The following is a 27,065-nucleotide window of genomic DNA, read 5'->3' on the forward strand; positions in this document are numbered from 1 at the left end:
CTGTTTTTGCCACCTCCTTTTTTGCCAGCTCCCCCTCCTTAAAAACTTGTAGAAAACATTCGGTTTTAGTGTCCCTTCTTATTTTTTCAGAGCCGTTGACTTTAGGAAGGCAGAACTCCATTCCATACACAGGATCTACATTTCTTGTGTCTAGAATACTTCCTATTTGCAATAGATTTAAAACGTGTACACTAACGTGACTACTTCTTGCTTCGCTATTAAAGTGATACTTAATGGTTTGTAAGGTAAAAAGCTGAACTGCCATGTAACAATCCTGGAATCATTTGGGTTAGAAGGGACTGTGCTGGTCATTTCGTCCAACTCTGCTCAAAGCAAGGCTGACGTGTTTTATTTTCCTAGTTTTGTTTTCTTACTATGTGAACAATATTGTTGACAAAGTTGGCCCTAATCCCATTTTAAACCTTAACCACAGTACAGGTAGCAGTGGCACCACAAGGAAGAGAAAGAAAGAGAACTGTTGATTTTTACTATGTACTTTTAGAGAAGGAATTAGTTGCATTTGAAGTCTTCAGATTAACGGAGATATCTTAAAATCTGAGGACGTAATCTCAGAAGGTACTAATTTTGAGTTTTTGGATAGCAAAATCATTCATTTCGAAAGTTTTCATGTTAGAAAAGGACTGCAAACACCTTTTCTAGTATAATCTGCTAAAGCTAATGACAAAGACACAATTCATTAAAAAGTCTCGTGACTGTTTAGAAGAGCTTTTATGTAATAAGTGTATTAATCCTGTGAAAACCAAATGGAATAAATACTTTCATTTTTACAAGATAACTAGTTACAACAGTATAATACATATAGCTATGCTATATGCTATACATGCTATAGTTTGCTTGAACACAATCTTGTATAACTGTATCTTTGTTAATTTAGCTTACACTAATTCCCAAATGACATGAACTAAACAAAAACAATTATAGAAAATAATTGCTTATAGCAGGATTTAGTATAGCAGAACTATAGCAGTTCACTAGTGAGGCTTTAAAAAACTTGCATGGATAAGTAAGTGTTTAAAGCATTTATATTTAAGGTAGGAAGAAGTAAGTGATATTGAGGCAAGTCATAGATGTTGAAATCTCTATTATGAAGTTAAGGTTGATTTAATAGTTTGTGTAGTCTATTGTTTTACTTCTTTCGGCTTCCAGACATGTGCCTGCCCTGTTCTCTGCAGTCTGCTGTATTCCACTAATCCCTCTATGGCTTAAACTCCTGAGTCATTGAACAGATTTCAGTTTTAAGGCTAAATCATGCAGGCTCCTCCACTCTGTAATTTAAATACGTCTGAAGGAAAGAAACAAAATCTTTTCAGCTTTGACTTCTTGGCAGTTCTTGTTGTTGTGCTGAGTGCTTTTCATTATGCTACACAATATTTTTGCTGTCTCAGGACTATAGATTCTTTCTTGGACTTCACAGTTTTGTTAAGCATGCCAGCATTTCCATTGAGATAGATGCATGCTTTTGAGGGCATCAGTGAATTTCAGCAGGCAACTTACTAGTTTATTTGGTTTGTGTCTGTTAGCCTGGTTAAATCATGACTATTGGAATAAACTGAATTGAGAGAGCTAGTAGAAACAGAATGGAAATTTCATAAGCCAAATAGGCTATTAAGAAGTGGTGAAAAAATGGCGATGTGTCTAACTGCTAGATCATATTAAGAAATGTTATTAGTATTATTTTAAAAATGAAGAAATTACAAATTGAGAGATTAAGATATTTGCTGTAGTTTATCAGGAAATCTGTCACATTCTTTGAGACCAGGCCCATGCCATTTACTGTAAGACTCTACTGTTCAACAAATAATTCAGCTTGAAATATGTTTTTGCTGATTCTCCTAACAAATTTGCAGATCAATTTTTACATACTGATGTATAGCTCTAGAAATAATGTAACCAAAGAAATTAAATTTACTGGACCTGAATGTTAAGTAATGAAAGCAGCAGTATCCAATGTACTTAAGTTCATTTGGAGCAGCTGAGAATCTTATGCATATTTTGTTGATGGCTATAATCTACAGGAATTTGAGGATTTCCTTAAATGGAAATTTTATAAATTCATATACAGTTGTATGTTTATTCTGTCAATAAGTTCTTTGCTTTCTGGTACATTTTTAAATGTTCTAGTTTGTTCATACAGCTTTGTTTTTCACTTAGTGAGGTTTACCTTTTTGTATAGGAGTAGCAAAAGATTCAAGAATTTCTAATAAGCTTAATTTTAGGTCACACCACCGTATTTCATGGAAGTTAAAAGATGCTCTAGCATTTGCTGACTTATATATACAGGTGTATTTTCCTTTTGACTGTAGTAATGTCATATGTGAATTTATGAAGATTTAGCTGCACATGAACAGTGCACGTTAGCTGACTTTTTTTCTGAGAATATAGCAGAGAAAGCTATTTTACTAGCTCATCAAGAAAGATGTACGGAAAGATTTAAAGAGTGAAAGACATTGCATTATGTATGACATGTGGATGTTCAAACCAAATGGTATTATGAAGTAAAACACTAGAATTTTATAGAAACTAATTTTTTACTAGGCAAAACATTTCTTTTTTTAGTTACTTGTTTAGAATGCTAATTATTTCTCCTGGAAAAGTATTTTAAATGTATGCTAAGAGCTTTAATTTTCTACAGAATACAGGTAATAATTTCACAAATAGAGAAATCCTCTTGACTAGTTATATAATCACATTTTCTTAATGTTTGCTGTGTTTCCATTTCCAGACTTCTTGGCTGTACTGTCAAGAAAAGTATGTGGTTTGATGAATACTCTTTCTGTTCATAGTTGGACATGTTGAACATGAGAATCTGTTGCTAAAACATGTATGCAAATTTTGCCTTTGACCCAACAAGTAAATAGCTCAGTGAGTTACATGTTATCCCAGCTAAACTGCTTCTTACATGTAATTTTACAATTTACACTAAATTCTGGGTTGCCCTCACTAAATTCTATGGATACCTGGTAGCTCACCTGGCCATGTCTGTACTGCACGGCAGTCGTGGCTCTCACTGGAGTGGTGAGGTAGCCCAAGATGGCTAGGACCTTCAGTCATTGGTATAGCTACTGGAATTAAGTGACCTTGCATTTGATGTGTTCTATGTCAGTGGAAGGACTTTGATCATATTGACCTGGGTTTTGCTGAATTTTATTTCTCTTTTTCCTTTTAAAATGCCTCCCAGCATCCTTTAAACTGGGCTCCTGGCACAGTCTTTGTGATTCCAGAAACCTTGCCTAAGAATAGCTGGCTAGTAGCAATACTTTCTTAAAAGAAATACTGGCATGACATAATACTTATATAACATCACAAACATGACTTACTATGATGGGAAGTTGTAAAATCATGTTAATCCTTTATAAAAATAGTATATGAATTTCCTTTAGCTTCCTGTCATCCTCCTCATGGGAAAAATGAGCTTGTTAAGGATGCCTGCTGTTATAACCCTTTTGAAAGTTTTCTGGTAATTGGTGTAATTAGATGTTTGCATTAAAAGATACCTTTTGAAATTACCTTTTAAAATTTGGAAATTGCATTCTAAAATGAGGAATAGCTTCTTTCATTTAATTTTTGTAAACTCATTATGCAATCCTTTTCTTTACTCAGTAAATTTAGCTATGGTATTTGGTCTTTACCAAATAGGTACGGTACTACACTGGAAACTTGCATTCAAATTGCCACTTAGGAAAAAATGTGAGACTAGAGGTAACTAAGAGGATTGCTGCTATTCTAGGCACAGCGATTGGTTTTACTGTTCCCAAGTTAGAGGGGGAAGTAGTCTACACAAGAAAAGAGCTGAATTACTTCTGTTCTGAAAAAATGCTATGGCAAAAATTTGATTTTATTCCTCTGTAGTTACAGGCTTTCCTTTTCTCAGGCTGGGTTCCTGGGTTATAGTTTAACCCTACATGAAAAATATTAATTTGACTTTTTTTGTACACTTACAGTAATGTAGTTTTAATAGATACTACATATTCACCAATGAGCTTGGAGAAGAGACTATGTCTGGAGGAAGAAAAAAAGAACATACACTAATGCACCCCAAAATAAACAGTAAACACGCGTTAGGAAAGCCGCCTGTGCTTTTCCTGTACTGATCCCTTTGCATGTTGTGTATTGTAGTTTCATACATGAGATACTCTGCAGGTGTCCTTGGCTACCTGCATTGGCAGACACTCTTAGAGGTTCCCACAGCTTTCAGCTAGTGTGCATATTCCGCTGCTTGTTTCTTTGGTAGTGCAGAATGCACGTGGAAGAAACATGTTACATTACTGTGATATTTTTTAATTTTTCTTTTAAAGTATTTGTTAAGTAACAAACTTTTTGACCTGAGAGCACTCGTAGAACTTAGCCTGTGATACCATATTTCTCAGAGAAAGAGTAAAACCCATTTCTAGTTCTTTGTCATCACTTTATATCCCTTTTTATTGTTTTCATTATGCCTCTCCATCACAACCAATAAATGTTGAAGACATTTATCAGTTGTTAAAATCATTTTTAAGCCCAAGTATCTTTTATACTGCCTCCAAGTATAGTCCTTTAAAACATACATGCTTAAATTGATGAGACTATGCCTATGTAGTCCAATATTGCTTTTATGGTAGTTCATAAATGTGACTGTATTAATACTATCTTTGAAGATAGTCCACATTTAACTCCAACTACAAGAAAAATGTAAATGATATATAGAATAGAATAGTTCAAAATAGTTCAGTTGGAAGGGACCTACAATGGTCATCTAGTCCAACTGCAATAGCTAGCCTTAATTTCTTTTAATCCAAATTTAAGAGATTGTACCTGTGTTTATCTAGGAATATATGTAAGGATTACAGCAAGGACATGGGCTCTGATTTTATCTCTGCGTTTTTGCACAGAGTTTTGTCTAAATAGAACACAGACAAAATAATATTTTGAATGCAGAAACCAAACCTGGGTTAGCACAGCTCTGGATGTGTGGGGGTAGAGGTAGCTGACCACCGTGACAGTGTACTGTAGGACATGTGAGAAGAGCCACGCATCTGCTGCAGAGCATTCCCAGTGGATATTGTGGCTGCAGCCAAGTTACTGATTGGGTCATTGTCAGTTGATCATGTATTCACTTTCACATTTTAAACATCCCCCTCTTTTTGACCAGTTCCAGTGAATACTCTTTTAGTATGCCTTAAAATACTTGTATGCCATTTCTTTAATAATGAAGTGCAAGTGCTAAATGTTTGTGATTTAAGAGTATTATCTTTGCCCTTCACACTGTTGTGAAACCCATCAATTTATTTCCAGTTCATCATTCTTCTCCATTTTTGGCATCTTTTTTTAAACATATGTGTCCTTGGTTCATTCATTTATTCTTGTATGAGAGAGTCTTTTTGTATTTTCCTCTACATAGTGAATTTTGAACTCAGAGGTAGAATTACTGCACTGTAATAACTATTTCTTTATAGCAGTATAGAATTCACTATTCTTACTAATTCTTTGTTAAGTATCTTTCTAAATTCTGGTACTTTCTGTAACAGCACTTTGAAAGGCCATATTGTTTTTGGTAGCTTCTTCCTGCTGTACGCTGCTGACATGAATAGTATAAAAATATTATCACAGTATTTTGTGATGTTCCAATACAGTTTTTTGACTGATGCCTTAGTATATCATACTACCTTCTCTGTTGTGTCTTAGGGCATTTCTTTGTGTATGTTAAATTTACATTTTTGTTTACAGATGTATTTCCTGGATTTTATTTTTGTTTGAAATCTAAAAATCTTGGATATCAAATTAAATTATAGCTGGTACTATAATTCTCCCATTTACAAAATGTTGTCATCATCGGGGAACGTTCAGAGCACGCAGTAGAGTGAGTAACAGGACCCTCACTAAAGCTAAGTGGTGAAGGTGTAGATTGAAGTGTTTCTGCTGCAGTTATGCAGATAAGAAGTTGAATTTGTATTATTCAAAGTGTAATATAAAAAAAGTGAACAAGATTCCTTAGCAGATCACACAAAGATATTTTGAACACAAGTGCATGATCAACAGTATTTGCTGCTAGTGGTTCTATTCTCTGTCCTTTTTGTGTGAAATAATTATGTAGAGGACAGATCTCAAACAAACTAGTGTTATGATCGGATTCTGTTTAGGTAACTGCTGAAAGCAGGCCAGAATGATGAAACCTCTAAATTGATCAAACATTTTACAAGTGTATTACGTTCCTTTAGAATTCTTTCACTGCTAAGCTTCAGGGCTTAAATTGGCAACATTTAATCAAGTGTTGTTGTTTTTACTGGATGTGACTTGGATTAATTTTGTTCCAATAATCAGTAAGAACAATAACCAAAATACCTTATGCAGCAGATTTGCCTCCTTTGGTTTATGTGGAAAATCTGGTAGCATCTTTCATGCACCAGATTCTTTTCTTTTTTTTTGAAGGTTCAAAAGGCAAGAATCATTAATCATAAAGACTGCACACTTACCGATCTTACTTAATTCTCATGTTATTCCTTGACATAATTATACTTAAAATTAATTTCTCAAATTGGCATCTACTCTTCATCTTGTACCGCTAACATCAATGGCAGTTCTAGTATTTGCTTCACTTGGTATGACACTGAAGCCATAGTGAACGTTCTTATTGTTTTTACCTTAAAGGACTATATTTAATGATTATTTTCCAAAGTGAAACAATTTTCATTGAAACAGTTCTTTGAATTTATGCATTCCTATTCTCTGCAGTATTTGGGTAACTGGACAAGACAGGAACAGACATTCCACTTTCCCTCCTGTCCTTGAAGGGTCTCTTGTCACATGTAATTCGGCCTTCAGGGTGAGACCAAAGTAAGGAAGATGATGTTTGTTATGAGATGTATTTCTGAGGGTCTTAAAGCCATAAATGCAATTTGGGTTTGTGTTTGTGGTAATTGTTAAAAGTTGTGCAGCGGAGGAGCAAATTGCAGCAGATCGTTAACTAAATGCAGGGATTGTTGATGTGGAAGGCCAGTGCCCTCAGGCTAGAAAGGAATGCTTCACGGCTGAGGCTCTGAAACATTGAAAATATCTGTTGTTGCAGTTTTGCAGTTATTTACATTACAAATGCTGTATTTTACTGCAACTACAGTTTGTATAGTCTTTCAAATTTAAAAAGTGGCTAACACAAAATATGAATAATTGAGATCATAAGCCTCTGCTTTAATGGGTACCTAACTTTATATACGTTATTTTTAACATCCTTGTTTTCCATAGGTATATATATGTTCTCAAGTTACATTTTTGTTTAACTTTTCTCCTATTCTCACTGATTCATAACAGAGTTGTTTTATTCTTAAATCTGAAATATTACTTAATTTCTACTTCATGTAAATGGGAAAAAAAAATTCAGTTTTGATCCATCTTGATCAAAATACTCAAATATTGGAACCTGAACTGAGATTCTTGCGCTCTGCTTAACCACTGGATATTTCTCCATTGCAGAGTTAACTCAAAGTTGTATGCGTTTTAATTTAATTTTGTTCTGTCAGTGCACAGAAACTCCTGGTTTGATTTTGGACGTGCTTTGTATCAATTTTTGTGGGTGAGGTTAAAGCTTGGGTTCTGCTTTAACTCAGTAACTTGTTCATTTTGCAGTGAGAATTGTACAGTTCTTTTTCTAGAACACTCTTTTCTTCCAAAGTCAACTCATAAATCTTCCCTTTTGACCATTTCTTTCTTATGTGCTGGAATTTATCTGGTAATTTATATATACATTTATTTAGCATTTGAACTTAACATTCCATGTGCTATGCTGTATTTATATCGAGTATTTTAAAAGGTCTTGAATACAGATGCTGAATAGAGAATCCTCCTGCTGGTGTGCTGCTCAAGTCAAGATACTGGTAGACTACCACTGTGACAACCTTTAGGAGAAAGATTTGTGAAATGTGTGTGAAAGTGGAATATTTCTGAAAGCATCTCCAGGAGATTGGTAGAGGAGGGGATTCATTAGATGGGATTTCATTGCAGGAAAATAATGAAAAACCTGAAAACAGTTCAACAGCAAGTGTGGTGGTGTCATATTAACCTCTTTACAGCCTGTCCACATATCTGTTACACTGTGATGTAAAGGTGTAGATTTACAAGTCAGCCGTTATTTCCCTTAATTCCTTCACCCAGCCTTCATGATGGTAGTTGCCTCTGAAGCACTAAAATCTTGTGTCTGCTCTTGCACAGCGCGGGCTGCAGCATGCCACAGCACGACAGATGGCATGTTGGTATCAAACAGCTTTTGAGATCTAATTTTCAACCAGCTGATTGGGCACTTGCTGTCTGTCTACCAGTTTTATGATTCAACCTTCCTCTGGCAGGTGTTCTGAAATCAGGATATAGTTTTGTGAACCGTAGCAATAGGCTAAGGTCCCCTAAAATAGCAGGGCCCAGGTGGTCCATCGCCAAACATGTAGACTGGAAGCAATGAGGCTGCTTTCTGACTAAACATGTCGATTGTGGATCTCTTCAGACTTTTGGCAATACACACTGCTGATTAATCTCTCCTTAATATCTATGAACATGTCTGTGTTCAGCCAAACCTTGCATAACACTAGGTGCCCTTTGTAGCTGAGGTATCCCATTTGCTACCACGGTAGCCTCAGGGTCATTTGTTAGGGCACTGCCTTCAAAGCCTATTATTTCAGGTGCAGAAGAAATGTTTGCTGGCTGGGGTTAACCCACAATATCACGCTGATTCTTACGCAGATATTCTGGAGGCATTGCTAGTCATCCTGTGTCTGCCTGAGGATGCAGTCCCAGCTCTTTGCTAGTTGCCCTGAAATGGAAAGGAATCAGGAAATCAGCATCAAATGGGATAAATTTTGTTCTGAGATCTGCTACTGTGTTTGCAAAGTCAAACTTACTGTTACAATGCTACTATCTGCATCTTTTTTTCCGGTGAGTATACAGCCAGAAGCAAAACCAACGGATCTATTTATTATGGACAGGTCTGTGATTGTTTCTATCAGCTGTAGCCAGTACCAGCCAAACTGCATACAGAGCAGGAAATGGTTGGTTAAATGTGTTGACAGTATATGGTAATTCAGAGACAAGCAGCCAAGTTCTTCTTTTGTACACTGCAAAATATTTCCATGAATGACTCAGGCTAGTGGAGTGGTAAAAGCCCTGGGATACACTGCCAGAAATCTGAGCAGCAGTGTAGATGTAATTACACAGGGCAGTGTGTAGCTGTGCACTGGGGATGATGGGAGGCAGGCATGGAAGTCTCAGATGTGGTGAAATCACGGTGATACTTTAAATTCCTTCCATATATTATGTCAGTGCTCATATATATAGTTTGCAACCAGGATCTTCTGAATCCAACCACAAACAGAGTTTAAATGGGTTTTCAAGTTCATACTTATGGGCACGAACTTCTGAAAAATGTAAGGATTGCTATGTAATTGTTAATTTCAAGTTAATATATTAATAAATCCTTCATGTTGTTCTTCTTTAACTCAACTTTAAAATCTGAATGAATGTTTCTCTGTGCATAGGTTTTACCCTGTGAGAGTGTTTAACCACAACTTTTGTGCTAAAAAAAAAAAAATAATTCTTTCCCATGCCTGTACATCTCAACTGTCCTCATTAGTATGTCATTTGTTTACTCAACTTAAATTTGTTTCAAGTCAGCAATGATATAGGCAGGTTGTATCTCTAACTATACAGTACTTTCCAGTTTTTTTTCTGGGATTTCATTTGACTGATGCTATAATTGCAAAAGATAAAAAAAGAGCACACAGTTCAGACTCTGGTTTTCGGAACTGAACCCTTTGCCATTTCCTAAAGCAAGAAGTGATCTTAGGAGTAAGTGGTTGTTGTTAGAAGCACTCCATATCCGTCTGTTTGCTGAATTCCACTATACCGGTCAGTTCATGAGTCAGGATTTTGTGGTATATAATTGTAATTTAATTCAATTATACATCAACATGATTGCTGCCTTTTTTTTAAATCCTCTCCAGAGGTTTCATAACTCTATTCAACAATAAAATCTCAGCCTCAATAGAAATATCTGAGTGTTATAGTTTCGTAGTGATCTCTTTCCACCAAATTGTGTTCTACAGGTGATTTCTATCTTTTTCTTTTTTTCTTTGTACTCTAGAAACTATTGTTCTTTTCACCTGGCCCATTGTGATGACTTGCTGCTGCTCCAGCAGAGAAGATCACCTTCTCCAATGTCTTGCTATTACCATGATCAAATTAAACTTAAAGCAGGTATTCTCAAACTAGCTGTGAAGTTTGCTGTTTCTATTCCAAACCTGATCTTGTGCCCCCAGAGTGTGTCTGTAATATTACTTGGTCTAATAAAAGATTATTTTCCATACGGACCCTGGCTAAATTAATCTTCTTTTCTTCGAGTCATCATCTGGGAATCTTCCTTTGCTCAGTGTTATTTTCTGCTTACTGATGCTCAGGACATACTGAACCCCAATTTTATTTAGTGCAAGTACCCTGTAGCTCCAGAGCTCCCCTGCCAATAATTTACAGTGCATGCTGATATGCAGTTTTAAGAGGTAGCTCATATTGCTAGATTTAGGGATACGGAGAGAGAGCATGTGCATCTTCTGATTCTTTGATTACTTGACTCATAAGTAAATTTGAAGAAGAAATGGGATCTATTAATTTCAGTGGTTTCTACAGTGAAATTAAACTTGAACTTGATCCTGTTCTGTGGCAAGCTTCCCACTGAGTTTAATATCAGGCCCTTTGATACTGGAGTGAGTTGTTTGCAGTCAAAATTGATAACGGTGAATTCATGTTCATTAAAAGAGAGAGAGAGAGAGATGGTTTTAATTATACAGAAGAGGAACAGGAAATTAAAAAAAGCTTGTTGGTTTGCTTATTATGGTACGAGATATGTCGCATCCAAGGGACAGACAAACAATGCTATCTCACTTATGCTGATCTGTATCTGAAGCTGGTGTTCCATTAAACTGACATATATGACATATGTGTCTTCTGTTTGGGGAAGTTTTTTATTGTGTTTTTCCTCTTTTTTGAACAGAACACTTCTGTATTATGATATATTGACAGTTGTTCACCTGTGGCTCTTTTTTGATCTTTTTTCCATGGTCTGCTTTTATTTTCTCACTGTAAACATAATCCATATGTTCTCTTAAAGCATACGAACAGTTTGGATAATGTCTGTAGCATAGCTTGTTAAAAAGGCTTCTATTATAATAGATTTATTGCATTACCTTTTAATACCAGCTGAGAAAAATAATCCTCTAAGATTTTTGTGTAATTTCAGTCACAGTAGTATAATTTCATGGAAGCAAAGTCTATTATCAAAAAAGCAACTGAGTTATAAGATGTTACAATATGTTGAATAATTACTTTTATTCTTACAGCTATTGAAATCTGTTTTCTGCTTTAGAACACACAGTTTGCCATAATCACAGGATCTTCCCCCAGTAGCCTTTTAGAGAGTGAGCACTTTTTTAGTGATTGTAATTTTCACTTTACTGCTTTCAAACTGCTGTTTTTTGAATGTATAGAGAGAATACTTTTTTTCCTCAAAGTAAGTGTAGAAAGAAAAGCAACCTAGAAATAAAACTAAGACACAAATCCAGTTATCTCATTTGTCAATTCATCAAACTTTGTTGAAAGTCAGTTTTTACCTTTTTGGCAGGTTTACTCTTTTGAGATTGTGCTCATTTAAAAAATACGGTGGCTTTTCCCTGGGTCTACTCCCAGATGCATAGCACATTTCTACAAGTATCAAATGTAAGAGTTGTGTTTGAGTTGGGATGAAAGTAATTCTGTACCGCTGTCCTTACTTGGTCACAATTCACATGGAAAGTGATGTGATTTTATCAAAGTACAACTTGCGTGGTTGGCAACTGTAATTTTATGCAGGTTTAGCACTTTTGACATTGGTGTGATTACAGTTGGGGCTTTATTTATTTTCCTTCTGTCTTTGTATGAATTCCACTTACTGTGCTCACACCCAGTCCTGAATTTCTGCTTAGAGAAAATTGATGGCAGCAGTCCAACATTTATATCATATTGTGTATTCATAAATCATCTGTGTGCATGATGAAATAAAATTTAATAAATAAGCACCTTTTAATTTTAGCTTTACAAGAAATATGGTAAATGTACAAATAATTTTGCTTTTATTGTTAGGACGTATCACATGTCACATAACTACTGTGTTTAGTAGAACATACAAATGTGGAAAAATTCTGTGAATGATTACAGATAATTAACACTAGCCTTCTAGCAGTATTTTTCATGGTTTTATTTATAAAAGTTTCTTTGTATTTTTCTTTAAAGTGAACTCCCTGTTTTTCATATTAAAAAAATACTGAACCTGTTGCTAATATAGCAAGCACAAACATAATATGGTTCAATAGAGAAAAACAGAGAAAAAAAGTTTTTCAAGACTATCTTGAAACTTTTTTGTATACACACACAAAAATGCACACACAGTTTTTACATACTTACATACTTGTTACTTATTTTTTCAATATAGCTTTTATAGAGCCTATATGTATACAAGATGTATGGAAATTCTAAGTTTTATAGTAATTAAGACTGAGTTAATTTGAAGTTAATCTGTTGACAAAAGAGCTCCTTACTAAACCTTGTAGAAAGTTTTTAAAAAAATAAAAATTAGTAATTCTTGAGACAGTGTTTTTTAGAGTTTATGATGAGCCTCGGCTGAGTAATATCCTGAAGCAGGCATTCTGTATTTTTCTCCCATTCTTAAATAGATTATTCTTTTGTTAGAGAAGATGAGACCTTTTTGTTCCCACGTGTATCATCAACAATTAAGTCAACCCATGAGTCCTTTTTTTAAAGCTAGGCAGAGGTTATCTTGTTTTGATTAATAAAAGCAGTGCTTGCTATTTAAAAGATTATCTGCTTCAGCTGTTTATCAGAAGGATAAGCAAAGCTCTCAATTCCAGCTTTAGACAACTTGCAAATGAATAGTCAGGGTCCTAATTTTCTTCTACTAGTTTTAGCATTAGCTTGATGTGGTAGAGCACAAAGAATAATACCATTTACTGCAGCAGCAGCTAATTTTAGTGAGGGTTGTATCCTGCCTTAACTCTAACAAAATCTACTGTGAGTTTGGCCTGAAAGCAGTTCCATTCTGCAAGTTAATCTAAGGACCTGGTCTTTCTTTGAAGCACAGAAAGATATGATCTATTTCCTGAAGGACATAAACTGACAACACAAAGCTAGAGGACTTATGGATGAGACTGGTTAGGGAGTTTTATAGCAGAAACAGAGAAGTGCAGATCAGTTCGTGGCGTGAAAAATGATAACAGTCTTAGACATGAAAAAGAGACAGAAAAATAGTCCAGAAAAAAGACTAGTTTAATACAGGCAAATAAAAAGAGAGAAAGAAAAAGGAGTAGACTTTTGTGCAGAGTGTAAATCATGGAGGGTGGTGAAGCTGAGAATGAGGATCCTGGATTTTCTGTGATAAAACACAGAAAACTGGAATGAGGAAAGATAAAAAATCAGAATCTGCAGAGGTGAAATATGTCAACAACCAAGACTTGCAAAGATGTGAATTATGGATGAAAGAAATATTTGTGGGTGTAGAAATAGTCAACAGAAATAAGTTATATTTCCAATTCTTCAGTGTTTATATCCATACTTTAGCCATGAGCTGTGAGCCTTTGTAATTCTATTTGGCCTGTGCGCCTCTCCTTGGGTATCAGCTGCACTCTTGCTGCAGCAGCTTGTTCCATGGACTCTTACATTAAAGACGCAGCACTTGTTTAGTTCTTCCAGTTTAATGGAGAATTGAGAAATACTAGTTTAAAATTCAGTTTTTTGAATCAGGAAGAGTTTTATTTATTTTCTATCTTCTTCCAAATCCAGCAATACCAGTGGCTGATCTTGTTTAGCCTGTGACTTGAATCATCTTGGCTTAGCTTCCACGAAAAGTTTTTCTTCTTGACAGCTTCATTTTTCTGTTAGAATGAAGCTGGCTTGTGAAGCCTTTGTTATGGAAGATGATGGTTTCATTAAAGGTAGTTTCATTAAAGGCTTTCAAAATCCCTGCATTAGCTTTCTGCTGGACTTGATCAATGGGCAGTCAGTCTAGTGAAATAAAATTCAAATGAGATATTGCTAGTAGTTTCTGGCAGTCTGGAGATATGCTGTGGAGCCATCTTCTTAACGCTGGTCACTTCAGCGTGTTGAGCCTTGTTCTTAGATGTGAGAGGTTGTAATAAGTGGAGCCTGAAGGGTGATTATACTTAGGCAAGGCAGTGTGCAATGGGATCATGAACAGTGCTCTAGCCTGTTGCAAATTCAGTGTCAACCTTTGCCAGTTTTTGTGGTTTTTGAGCAAAGCTGGAGTTCTGAGACAGTGTGGAATGTAGATCTGTTGAAAGTATGAATGTGGGCGGTTTTTTTACTTGATACTGTAATGGAGAAGGTGAATTATTGAGACTGCACCCCTAAATCTTGTCAGCAAGCAGTGCATCAGGGAACAGCTCATCTTCACTTGCGTGTTATCTCTCTTCCATCAGTCACTGCTTGACTGGGCACTCCTTATAGAGTTATGCCTTCCTTTCCTACTATATTGATAGATATAAGGTGTTTATAACTGTGGTTACCAAATAATGTTGAATTTGCAAAGCACCAGTATTTCTGTGGCATTGCATTGACTGTGCTACTTGCTGTCTTGTCTCCTGCGTTATGTGATCACCTGCAGCCGAGCCATGATCTGAGCTGTCTGGTCCAACTGTCCTTTCCTGACCTCGGTGTCCTCTCCAGAGCTTGGATGCTGCTGACAGCTACAGCTTGTTAGCAATTGGGATGTGTTAGTTGCCTTCTGGGAGCGCATCTTCTGGTCCAGTTTCATCTGAAAAGGATCCACTTTGTGCGCTCCAAGACTGTAAACTAAAGCACAGTAAGTGAGGATGTTTGGGAGATTTGCTTCAAAAGTGCCTTTGTGATCTAAAATAAATTGACAACATAGACACAACCTGTACCCCTCAGTTTCAGCAGTGAGGCACAGGAGAGGCTGGTACAGGCTGTACTTTCTCTGCCTTCTCCTGGCTGGCAGGGTGCCTCGTATTTCCCAGGAAAGTCCTTGAGTGAGAAGAGCTGTTGTGCATGGGGTGTCAGCGAGGCACTGTGACTTCTAGGGAGCACATGGGTGGTAGCGGATGTTTGCGTCATGCCTTCCATATCCTCCTCTTTCTGAGATAACGCTGGTTGTGACAGTGACAGTTCGGTCCATGTATGCAAAGCACTATGCAAATATACAATGCCTGTAATATAAAATGAACATTAGATTCTGCATTGTTTTTATTTTGGCATAAGCTTATGTTCTGTTGCAAAGTCAAGAACAGTGCAAACGAGCTTTAAGAGCTTTTTCTTACAAAACTTTTCAGAATTGTTCCGCACAGATTGAAGTAGAAAACAGAATTGGAGTCTCATGTGGAATCAAAGCAAACAAGACTGAAAGGAAGCTCAGAAGCTCACTGCACTTCACCTGCTGCCCAAAACAGAATTGACGTGTCAAAATGGTGTTCTTAACTGTCTTTTTTTCCCCTGATCTTTCTTGCAGGAGTTTCAGTGACAGATTTCTTGATCTCTGCAGATACTGTACAGCACTACTTCACTATCCTTGAAGTTATACCTGTTCCCCACTATGTAACCAGGATATTGCTTGTTGCAAATTAAGTCCATTACTTTTTTCCTCGCCAGTCTAGATACAGAAACAAGTACTCTCTGGCTCTTTCTGAAGTCTCTTATGTATTTGAAAATTTCTCAACAGGTTCTGTTAGCCCAAAGGCTTTATTTAGGGCTGCTATAATTTATCTTTTGACTTAGTAGAATATATTAAGAAAAGGCAATTTTCTGTCTTTTTAACTTCCCACTGATTGATAATAGAGTTTGCATAAAATGAATGTAACAAGGGAAACCTCATGTAGCATGTTTTATGTTTATTATAAGAGAATGAATTGTAATCAGGCATTATGAACTTCGGGGTTTTTTTAGAGAACAGAAAGGATATTTGCTCCCTCTATGAAATGAGAGTTTATTGATATAAAAAAATTGAAGTAAAAGATAGATCTGCAGTGTACCTCCATTATGTGTGCAGAAAACCTCTGAAGATACTTCGTGAAGCAATGCAAAAAAATAAATTCCTTTTCCTGGGAAGGAAGAAGAGTACAGAATATACTACTATGACTGTTTATACATTTAAGTAATTCTTGAAAAATTATTGTTCAGAGAACCCATTCTAAACTTACCTAGTCAGAAGACTCATACTCACTGTTTTGGAATCATTGTGTTGATGTTTCAGGCTTCCCACACGGTCTTACAAAGCTTGGCTTCTTCCTTCTTAGGAAAAGTCTTATTTTTCAAGGGACATCACTGCTACGATATTGTAAAACTACCATGAATGTTTTGTAATAATGGATAAAACATGCATACTCCCAAATACGTGCATTTTCCCAGAGGAATGAAAAATGTTTTCTAACTTCAGGCATTTAGTTTCACCATGCAGTGAGCTCAGATAAATTGTATCTTATAGCAAGAGGAATATGAAGCAAAATGGTGACCCACATGGGTTTTATGTGACCATTATACATTATTTCTTGTGGCAGTGGAGTCCTGATGCCCCCGTCAAGGCCTCAAACCCCTTTGTATGACGGACTCTAATATGGAGGCAAAACAGAGCCACAGCCTGCCCAGATGATCCTTTTATTTGAAGTTTTGACAAGACTGCAGGTGACCGAAGCAGGCGTTTGGATAAGTCAGGAAGCAAGCATGTTTTGGCAGGTAGCTTAACAATCTCAGAAGCCCCAGTTACCAGCTATCTAGCTAATACGAGATACAGAGATACGCAGAAAGACCCCAACTAAAAGAACGTATTAGGTTGTTTAAATATAAAGTGGTTAGGATATAGTGTATTGCTGAATAAATGAATGAACAGTTTAACAGCACAAAAAGAACAAGTTGTCTTACTTTTGCACAGCCCAGTCCAAGAGTTAAAGGTGAAACCTAATGAATTTTTTATTTGTTTTGTTTTAGAACGTCAAGCGTGTACATCTATGGCTGGCTCCAGCGTCCTTCCCTCCAACGTGGCTGGTATCAGCAAAGAGCTGATCGAACTGCAGCACCTCATCCAGTTCCCGGAGGAGGTTGCCAGCATTCTGACCGAGCAGGAGCAGGAGCTTTACCGGAAAGTCTCACCCATTGACTACCTCTGCTTTTTAACCAGGGATTTGGGTAATGCTGAATGTCAAAGCAGGCTGCCATCTATTAAAGCTTCCATATCTGCTACTATTCTTTCTTCCCCCAATGGTGAACATAATGCTGTAGAAGATCTTGTGACAAGGTTTAATGAGGTAAGACAAAACTTTTAAATTACTTTTCATAAGGGTTATTGGCTGATTTGTGGGTTAGTTATTTCCTTTATCTCAGGGCTGAATTTAACTGTAATGACAAATTTTTAAAACATAAGTTAAGATAACCAGGGGATTTAGCTAAATAACTTCCACTGAATTTAATATGAGTTATGTGACCGATTTGCTCAGTGAGTTTGGAAAACTGCAACCTAAGTTTTTCTTGCACGTTGTAAAGTAAACAGGAAGAAAAAAATTACAGACTTGTATTTCTTTGTATTTATACTGACAGTATGGGGTATGCTTTCAGTCAGTTTATTATTTTGTTCAGGAGCTGGAGTTTTATTTATTTGTTTTGGATTTTTGTAGACTAAGCATGATCTTAGGAGTCAGCACAGAACTATTATAAACTAGAAGTTTCTGTATTCTGTGTAATATAACTACACTAATCTGCGCTATTTATTTATTTATTTAATCACTCTGTGTGTCTTGAATGTTGTTATACAAAGAAGTGTCATTTGGCCTGACACATTTCCATAAGCCAAATCGTGAGTTCGTTACTAAGATTTTACTTTATTTTTAGTAAGGTGGTCTTCTGATGAGTTTAATAGAAAATTGGTCAAGGATTGAGAAAACTGTAAAAAAAATCCGCCCCCAAAACCCAACCCAAACCAAAACAAACAAAAAAACCCCTATATAAACCCTCAGGTTTTAGCTGCAGAAAAATGGATCAATTTCTTTCTTCCTTTTTTTGTGTGAACCATATGCAATGTTAGCAGTTTCTAGATTCATAGAAGTGGAATAAAATGAAGATAGTCTTGACTTATGCTGTTTTAGTTTGTTATCCACTGCATTCTTATGCTTTAATAAGAGATGAAAGTTATGCAGGTATCAAAAAGACAGCACAAAATTAAGTAGATAGAGCAGAATATGTATTAACCCCCAGTAAACTTCCTGCTTCCTGGGCAAATGAGAATCAGTGACTGATATTTAGCATGTTTCGAACTGTTCAAGTTTCTTGTATGTTATTGAGATTTAGGAACTAAAATAGTGTAAATATGTTGGCTCCTCTCACCTGATTCTATTATGGGAACATAAAGTTGCAGCTACAATATTCAGTCTTTAGACAGAACCTAAAAATTGTTTAAATTAGCTCTAGTTAACTGCATTTAGGAAAATGCTGTGGCTGGTGCATAGCTGGAGAGGAATCTAGCTGCTGACCCAGCTAGGGTCCTCCTTCCTGTGGTGTTTCTCTTACAGTGATCACTATAGTGAGGGCAGTGGGAAAAAGGTGACGTGGTCAAGCTCTAGTATGACCTGGTGAGGCACAATGCCAGAGCAGTTTGTTAGGACATTTTGCAGTTAGCTATACAAATTAGACTGACAGTCATGCGTTCTGACACTGAACAGTCACAGGATTGAAGAGCAAGTAGGTGATGAAGAAGTCTTGTCAGAAATGACTGAGACTATTCCATATCAGTGAGAATTTTAACATTAAAGTTGCCTTCTGGTAAAATCGTCAACAGTATCTTTAAGTGTTAGAGGTTTGTGACTTTGCAATTTTTGTAGTCTAGCATTACTTGTTTGGTAATGCTACAGGATAACTTTTCATGTAATTTGAATTAATTCCTGAATATCTGGTGCATAGGTTATATAATATTTAGTGCAATGGATTATTTTAAGTATAATCTAGAATAACTTTTTTAAACATAGATGTTATATGTTTCAGTGGAGTTACTGTACAATATTTACTGCTTGTAATAAATCACCGTTTTGCTATCTGCTTTATCTTATGGTGGAGTATATCAGTTGCCATAGCCAATCACAAGCGTGAACTTTCAAAATGTCTTTATTTATAAATGGCAAGAAAATTCTTGTGCAAAGAGTCATGCTTTTGTTGGCAAAAGTCAGTGAGCACTTGCTGATTTTTTTTGGCATTGCCTATAGAAATACTGAAGTGTATTTATAATGTGGGAGCCAGAATGACTTTTAGGATGACAGGCTTCTGATACATAATGGGAAAAAAATCATTTCATGCCATTGTTCTGTTAAATGAACAATTATAGTATATAGAGGATTTTTCATAAAGCAATATGCTTTTTAGTATTTTTTCTGACACTTACTGCATATTAATGAGGAAAAATTTATAACACTTGTTTAAAATGACAGTCAACAATTGCTGTTTTGTGACACAAAGGAACTTCTTTATTTAAGAGAAAAAATACTCACATTTTCATGGAAGCCTAGATTGAATGAGGGCTGAGGGAGTATTATAAAATTACTAAAAATAATGAAGGTTAAAATATTTTCAAATTATTAAAATATCTTCTAAAAAGTGAGTTTAAGTGAAAAGTAGGGAAACAATTTGGTCTTATTGAGGTAAATTTTACTAGTATTATTTACTGTTTAAATTCCAGTTATTCCCAGAAAGTCCTGTTCATGACTGAAGTTGCAAACTCCCATTGACTGCAGAGTGCAAGATCGAGCGGTAGATATTGGGAAACATCACATGGTTCCCTTATACTTTAAATATGTTTGCTGTTACAAAACTGTTGTTTTCTGGATGTGAATGATTTAAATATTGTTACTGGCGAGATACATAGAGCATGAATATCTTCTAATCATTTGTTTAAACCTTTCTGTTTACTATCGGTTAGTGTTGCTTACTATGAATTACGGTATTTAGACCTCAATGGCACCTAAAAGGTATAGGAAAGACTTACAGAGGAGAAAGCACTTATGGTGAGTGGTCAGCCTTAAGCATTTGGCATGGAAGTGGTCTATGAAGAATTGCAGAACTGAATCAGAAATCAGTTGCCCTTTGCAGCAGTTAAAATTGGTACTTGAAGACGATTAACGCAGCTGAATGTGCAACAAATAACTGCTGTTATTTTTCCTACTCAGTTCTCATTTGTGGAAAAGCGTAATAGTGGGCATAGTGTCTAACACTGGATGAAGCCTGTAATGTGCATTTTCTTTTGCTGTATTACCTGGGTAAGGTGTTTTGACTTAAGTACTGGAAGTGATTCAGTGATCACATTAATGCTGATGATCCATTAGGAACTCTTCCTAAAATTTTTTTTCTGTAGAAAGGCAGGATGACAGTAGCTGGAGCTTTTGCCAGCTTCAGTGTCTCATTATATCTGTAGCTTGTTTTAACATCTTGAGAGTCTTGCAAGATTTCTGAAAACTATTGGGTCTCTTAGTATGACAATGGAAATACATTTTTGTCAGATACTCTTGTTCTGAGATCACAGCATTGTGAGCCTGATGAGAAGAGCTGAAAAGTGTAAAAAGGATTAAAAAAAATTCAGAAACCAAGTTAAGAAGCATATAGTGAGAATTTTGCATCACAAGTAGCTTAACACCCAAGGAGGAAAGTTGTGATTGTGCCTCAGGCCAGAAGGACTTTGGGGACGCGTGAGCCTGTTCCTTGACGAAGGTTGGATAGGCTTTTGGGCAGCCAGACATTAACCAGTATCTTAGCGTTACCAAGTGACAATGCAAAAAAAAAGTAGTGATAGGTGGTATAAATTTAATTTGTGGGCCTTGCCTGATTTTTTTTTTATTTTATTTATTTTTTTTTTTTAAATAGGAGCTCTATTCCTGCTTTAAAGGCAAGGTAACCAACTTAAACATTTAGGAGAGCTTCTTTGTTACTGTCTTTGTGGCAAGGTTTCCACAGCCTGCTTACACCTTGCCTGAAGAGCCACACAATTTGTTTTTAACCTGCAACAATCTGAACATAGTTGTCATAATGTCAGTGTCTACTCCGGGTGTCAGCGGACTGAGTCCTCTATATTATGGAAGAGGCATAACTCGTTACCTCTGGGAGCTGTGATAACCACTCACCTTGCCCTGTTTTGTGTGGCTTTAGTGAGTGCTTTGACCTTAAATTCAGGGGTACAGCAAGGAACTCTAGTGCAGCTCGAGATACCTTTATTTGTCACAGATACTGGATGAAACTAATAACTGAGGGGCTTTTGTTTCTGATATATGAAGATCTTAAAAAAATAAACAACAAAGATTGGCAAAATAGATTACCTTTATCAATATTCACAGAAGATGGAAATCGTAGCGCTCTACATCCTCTTCATGTATACATTTTTTCTTTTCACTGTCAAGAATGATAGGGAAAAAAATTGTAGTAGTGTAAGTAGTGTAGAGACATGAAAGATGGATAGCACAGATTAAAGCTACTGTCAAGCGCTCCATGAGTAGTAGCACAAGCATGCAGCTGGCAGATCCTGTGCTGCTGAGGCTGGGAAACAGAAACTGCCTTTGTTTAAGAGAGCATGGTTATGGGTTAGACCTGACATACAGTTACTAGAGGGGATTCAGGCATTATGTGTTTCCCTGTGTCTTTTCATGTCATGGGTTTCCAAGTATCAGTTTATTACCTACTGTGTTAATTAAGGTGGCTGCTGTGACAAGAAGCTTGAATACTCAATGACTTGTTTTAAAAATACGTTGTGAGAAAGGTCAGTCATGAATCCCATAAAATGGCATGGAATACGTTCTTGGATTATATTTCATTTGTATTTTAAAAGTTTTGGGTCATTCCAGCTCTCAAGTCTGTACAGAAATTCACAGGGAAATAAAATATTCACAGGAAAATAAGAATCTTATAATCTGCTAATGTTGCAGTTTGTCTGCAGGATTTACTGTCTCTGATGGAGTTTTGAGACAGATAGAAGTTCATAGGACATACAGCCCAGTCACTAAAGATTTGTAATGTCTACATATATAGACATGTTTTTTCAGGTTTCGTTTCCCTGGAGGTTCTATAGAAAGATGATAGTCATGGTGGAGATTGCCACTAAAGTTTAAATAACTTCTATAAAGCTGCTATAGAAAGCCTGGTCACTACTGTTTAAGAAATAGTTCATAAAACTAAAGTTAAATTAAAAAAATAATTGAAGAATTAGAGAACTTTTCAACATGTGGAGTAGATGCAGTAGACTTGAAAAAGGGAAAGTTAAAAATGGTGGATAACCACAGAAGGATGAGAGATTCAGACGAAAGGTATTACCAAATCGCTATGATTATATACTACGCTGCAGAAAGAATATAGATTACTATGTAATAATTATCAGGTATTTAATGAGGAGGAGAACAGAACTGAGAGAAATGATACCATGCTCCTGATGGATTTGAAATACACATATTTCAGAATTAATGAAAATAAATACATAGGTTTGCTTAAAAAGAAATGCATCCTGCTTGTTCTGCAATTAGTAAGGCCTAATTCCCATGTAAAGAACAGATGCAATCAATCACTTTGTTGGAGTAACGTAATAGTGCGGCATCAAACACTGAAAACCAAACTAGGAGTTTTGTTGAATTTAGAAAAAAGGAGAGAAAATTATGTTGTGTTCACCTGCATCTACAGCTCTTGTAGGCAATGCATGCACTGTCTTACACATCTAGATGTGGCTGAAATAGGAACTTTATTTATCGGAAATGTTCTTTTACAATACTATGATTAAAACACAGCTTTCTTCAGTTGTTCCTTAATCCTGAAGTTTAGATCAGATTTAACAAATATGCAAAGTCCAAGGAGAAGCTAAATTACTAAAAGGAAAAAGTTTAACTGCTATGCTTTTAGACCCCAGATATGTTCCTAAGCTTTCATTGATCCAGTGGTCATCCTAATTTTCTAGGATGGCAGTTCGTAATCTCAGCTGTCATAAAGTTTCTGTGTTTTGACCTCTTGTCTCTGTACTGTATAGAAAACTTAAAAAAAATTCTTCGTAATATTTCAGAAGACATTTAAAGGACAAACTGAAAATGTGGAAAGTAATTTAGTTTTTTACTTAATGTATTGTAGGAAAATTGGGCACTAGAATGAATAGATCTTGTTGTTTTTTCTCTCACTTTCTTCTTGCAACAGCCTGAGGTTTCAAATGATCTCAGAGAAAGGGCATGACATTTCTGTCCCTTTAACCTATTTGACCTGAAATTCTGTTTGTTATACGTCTTGTTCCTATGGGTTGTTTGTTTCCTTACCTGTTTGTATCAGTAGTTCTGTTACATTATAGATGTTTTGAAGAAAACATTGTTTCAGATACTCTGAATGCATTTGGTTCAAATTTTCAACAGCAGGTGACTAAATTAGATTTTTATGAAGTAAGTTTGGTAGACTATTCTAAGTTTGTTCCAATTCTGGCTTTATTGCCAGAAGAGAGTAAGGAAAGCCTTCTTTAAAATGATGGACTTTTCCTGTATTTTTAGAAAGTGTATAGCTCCAAACTTGGAAGTGTTGCAATATAGGATTTAACATCTCTTTAAATCCTTTTTAGGCAGAGAAGAATCTTCCTGTATGTTTTAAGGATGCATAGTATCCCTATACAAATAAGGATAATTATATTGCTGATCCAGGTGTATTTGAGAAAAAAAATGTGGGTCTGTTACATGTGCCAGTTTGTAACATGTAACTTTGATTCAGTAATTAATTCAGATTTACAGGAGTGGAAGAAGCAAATCCACCTGCAGATATTTCAAATATTCTTAAGTGTTTTAGCTTTGTAGTTTTTTTTGGTTGGTTGGTTGGGGTTTTTTTACTGTGTTAGAAGAATTTAAAGCTATATTGTAGCCTGTGCCACATGTACACAGATAATTAGAAGGTATTTTGCTATTCACTTTTTATTTATCATGAACATTTTGGGCTACACGTGTTCAGTATCACCAACTATAAATAAAGCCCATAGTCTTTAAAAGTTTGATTAAAACTGTAGTTATATGATAGTGGAGACTTGGGCACAACATGTACTCATCAGCGAGACACAGCTGATATTTCATTTGTTTCTAATAATATCACATTGATCATAGAGTCTTGTCAGAGCAACGCAGTGGATCAAGCTAAAGACAGATATTCTTTCCTGTTACTAAATGTAATTAAAAGCTGATTCTGAATTAGTGGCTAGCGTGGGAGGAGAAGAGTGAAATATAGTAACATCTAGCTTTGCAAAACTGTTGGCTTTTGGATTCTCTAAGACTGTGCACATAATAGTAGTAATAGTAGAAATATATTTTTCTGCTCTGATAGAGCACTGACTACCAGAAGTTTAGTTTTCTTGGATGTATAAAAACTGCAGGAGGAAACTACTAAGGAGATTCTGCAGAGTTAGCAGACCCCTGGTAGCTGGGAAGAGATTAGAAAAATGGTACCTAAGTGTGTTTTAGGACCCTAAGAACTGTAACAACATACTTTTTTCCATCTCTCCTTGTTGTCTACTGTGCCTTTCTCTCTTCATTTAGTTCTTTTCTCTGATTCCTGTATGGTATTACTAGTTCGCCCTGCTTCTTTACCTCGAGTGCCATGTGGTCCTTACTCACTATCATACCTTTACGGTATGCCACAGTCTTTCTGGGCACCTGTTTCTTGTTCTGTATCTTTACCCTTCCAGACTCTTGCACGTTTATGGGTTTTACTCCCAGCCACGCTTCTACGTCTCACCAGCAAAGCAACCACAGAAACACAAGTTCAATGTACATGTTGTAAACGTTTATGTTTGTGTAAACATTTTAAATAATTTCAAGCATTGCTTTATATAAACATGAAAAGAATCTCTTGTAACTTGATCTTTCTGGACACAGTTTCAAGTAAAATAAAAGCAATAAAAACTTAAAACGAAGCATTTAATTTTCCATGCTGAGATGCGCGTACAAAGCAGTTGTGATGCCTTAGATTGAAAGTTGCACCAGATTGAAAGATCATTCAAACAACTGTCAGAACATAGTCCCACTATGGAACTGAAAATGCAAAATAAGAAGTTCAATACATGAGGGGATTTTTTTGAAAGATTGAATTGCCAGAAAATACGCTAGGAAGGTAAAAATGTTTCAACTGCTGCAGTATAGCACTGCTACTGGGGTGGTTTCATCATTCACTAAGTCATTCTTATATTCAGTAAAGTTAATTAAAAATATGGCTGTTTAGGACACTAATTGAAGATAGTTTTATTTTTAATGGTTTAAATTTCTGAGTTTTCTTCATTGTTCATTTAAACCCTTACTAGCAAAACAGACATATCATTTTACTGAAATAATGGAATGTAAATAAATATTGCGCTCTGTCTCTTAGTTCAGCATTTTTTTGCAATGCCTAAATGGGTTTGCATAATACTTTTTAAAAGATTGTGTTTGTACAAATATCAAACTGTTTCCAGTCCTTGTTTGGAATAGTGTTTAATCAGATTTAAAATGGTAAATGTTCTTTGTAAGGTTATATAATTTCACTCAAGCATGTAAAGTGAACCATCTGTTCATAAGATATGCAATTTAAAATACTCGGATTTAAAAAATGCATATGAAAATTATGTTGCATATTATACCAAAAGCCCAAAAATTTTAACAATGAAACTTTAGTGAAACCCATGTAAAATAAACCAATTCTATGTTACATACTGTGATCCTTATATTCATCAGTATGCACTGATGGGTTTGTGCACAGTTAGCAATGCAAAGGAACTCATTGTAGCCAGCTATTAGTGCTAATGCTGCATACTGCTAGTGTTTTAAAAAGCCTTATAAATATGAATCTGCTCCTTATAGTTTTATAAGAATAATACACCTCAACAACACTTTTACTTTGTGGAAAGACTTTGTAATGTTGTGAAACATGGATTTAATTTTTTTTTAGAGAGGGAGAAATCAGAGTACACTCATATACTAAGAATTCTGCTTTTAAACAAGATAATGTATGTTTTTCCCTCTTGCCATAAATACTGCATCATATGTGATGAGGGTTATTTTTTTACATGGATTTTTCGTGTTCTTCAGCTTTTACTTAAATGTCTTGATTTTATCAAACAAAATCATTAAAACCAGAATGGCTTGGTTAAATGGGTTATAGATTGTCATACTTATCCTTTGGATACCTGAAAAATCAACTTCTTGTTTTGTATTGAGAGACTTCTCATACACACACTTTATTTCATCAGTATTAAAATTGCTTGCTTTCTTGCTCCAGTGTAGGCAGCAGTTAAATCAGCTACAATTTATTATAGAAAGATATCCATGGCTAATTTTTAAATGTTAGGTATTAGAGAAGGTATGTACTGTAATCTTACTTCGTGATAAGCCAAAAGATTTTATTTGCTAGCGATGGTAAGTGTTAAACTTCAGGTAGACAGCTCTATTTGCTAATTTCACCTCTGAAAGCTGCATCTCTCAAGTATTATGAAGTTCCTAAAAAATGTAATATAAAAATAGAAGACATCATTTCTTCCATGTAGCATCATCCACTGAAGTATGTAGCTTGGGAATTGCTGTAAAAGCCTAATAAACTTAAGAGCTGGGGAAATGAGTGTAAAGCAGTACAAATGACAAACACTGGGCTTCGCAAGTGGAGATTCTTAATAGTTTCCTCCCTCAATACCAACTCTGCATTTACATTCTGATAAAAGATAAACAATAAATTAATTCCCATTTAAAAAAATAATAGCAGAATACATTCTCTAGCAGCTAATAAAGGATAGTAAATAATTTTATATATACATATGAATTACTGTATTGAGTATTAGAAGACTAAAAGAAGAAAAGGAGTAAAGTAAATCCATGGCAAATTTAAGGATACTGTTAATAATTCAACATGCATTAAGCGCTGTTCCATGCTGTGTACTACATGGAGCAGGATTCCCGTAGAGTAAATGGTAAACAGTTGTGTAGTTTACAATTCTAAGGACTTTAAGGTCGTGTGCCATACCTTGAGGATCA

At 35.6% G+C, this 27,065-nt stretch overlaps 1 protein-coding gene across 1 annotated transcript in view; it reads left to right on the forward strand.

Moving 5' to 3' along the window:
* Nucleotides 1–27,065, forward strand: part of PLCE1 (phospholipase C epsilon 1) — a 137,564-nt gene that overhangs the window by 60,838 nt on the left and 49,661 nt on the right. The window contains exon 3 of the mRNA XM_050898846.1: nt 17,032–17,348. Within this exon, the coding sequence (XP_050754803.1) occupies nt 17,032–17,348 (317 nt within the window). The remainder of the gene's footprint in view (nt 1–17,031; nt 17,349–27,065) is intronic.

Source organism: Gymnogyps californianus, chromosome 6, assembly GCF_018139145.2.
Source record: "Gymnogyps californianus isolate 813 chromosome 6, ASM1813914v2, whole genome shotgun sequence".
Taxonomy (NCBI): domain Eukaryota; kingdom Metazoa; phylum Chordata; class Aves; order Accipitriformes; family Cathartidae; genus Gymnogyps; species Gymnogyps californianus.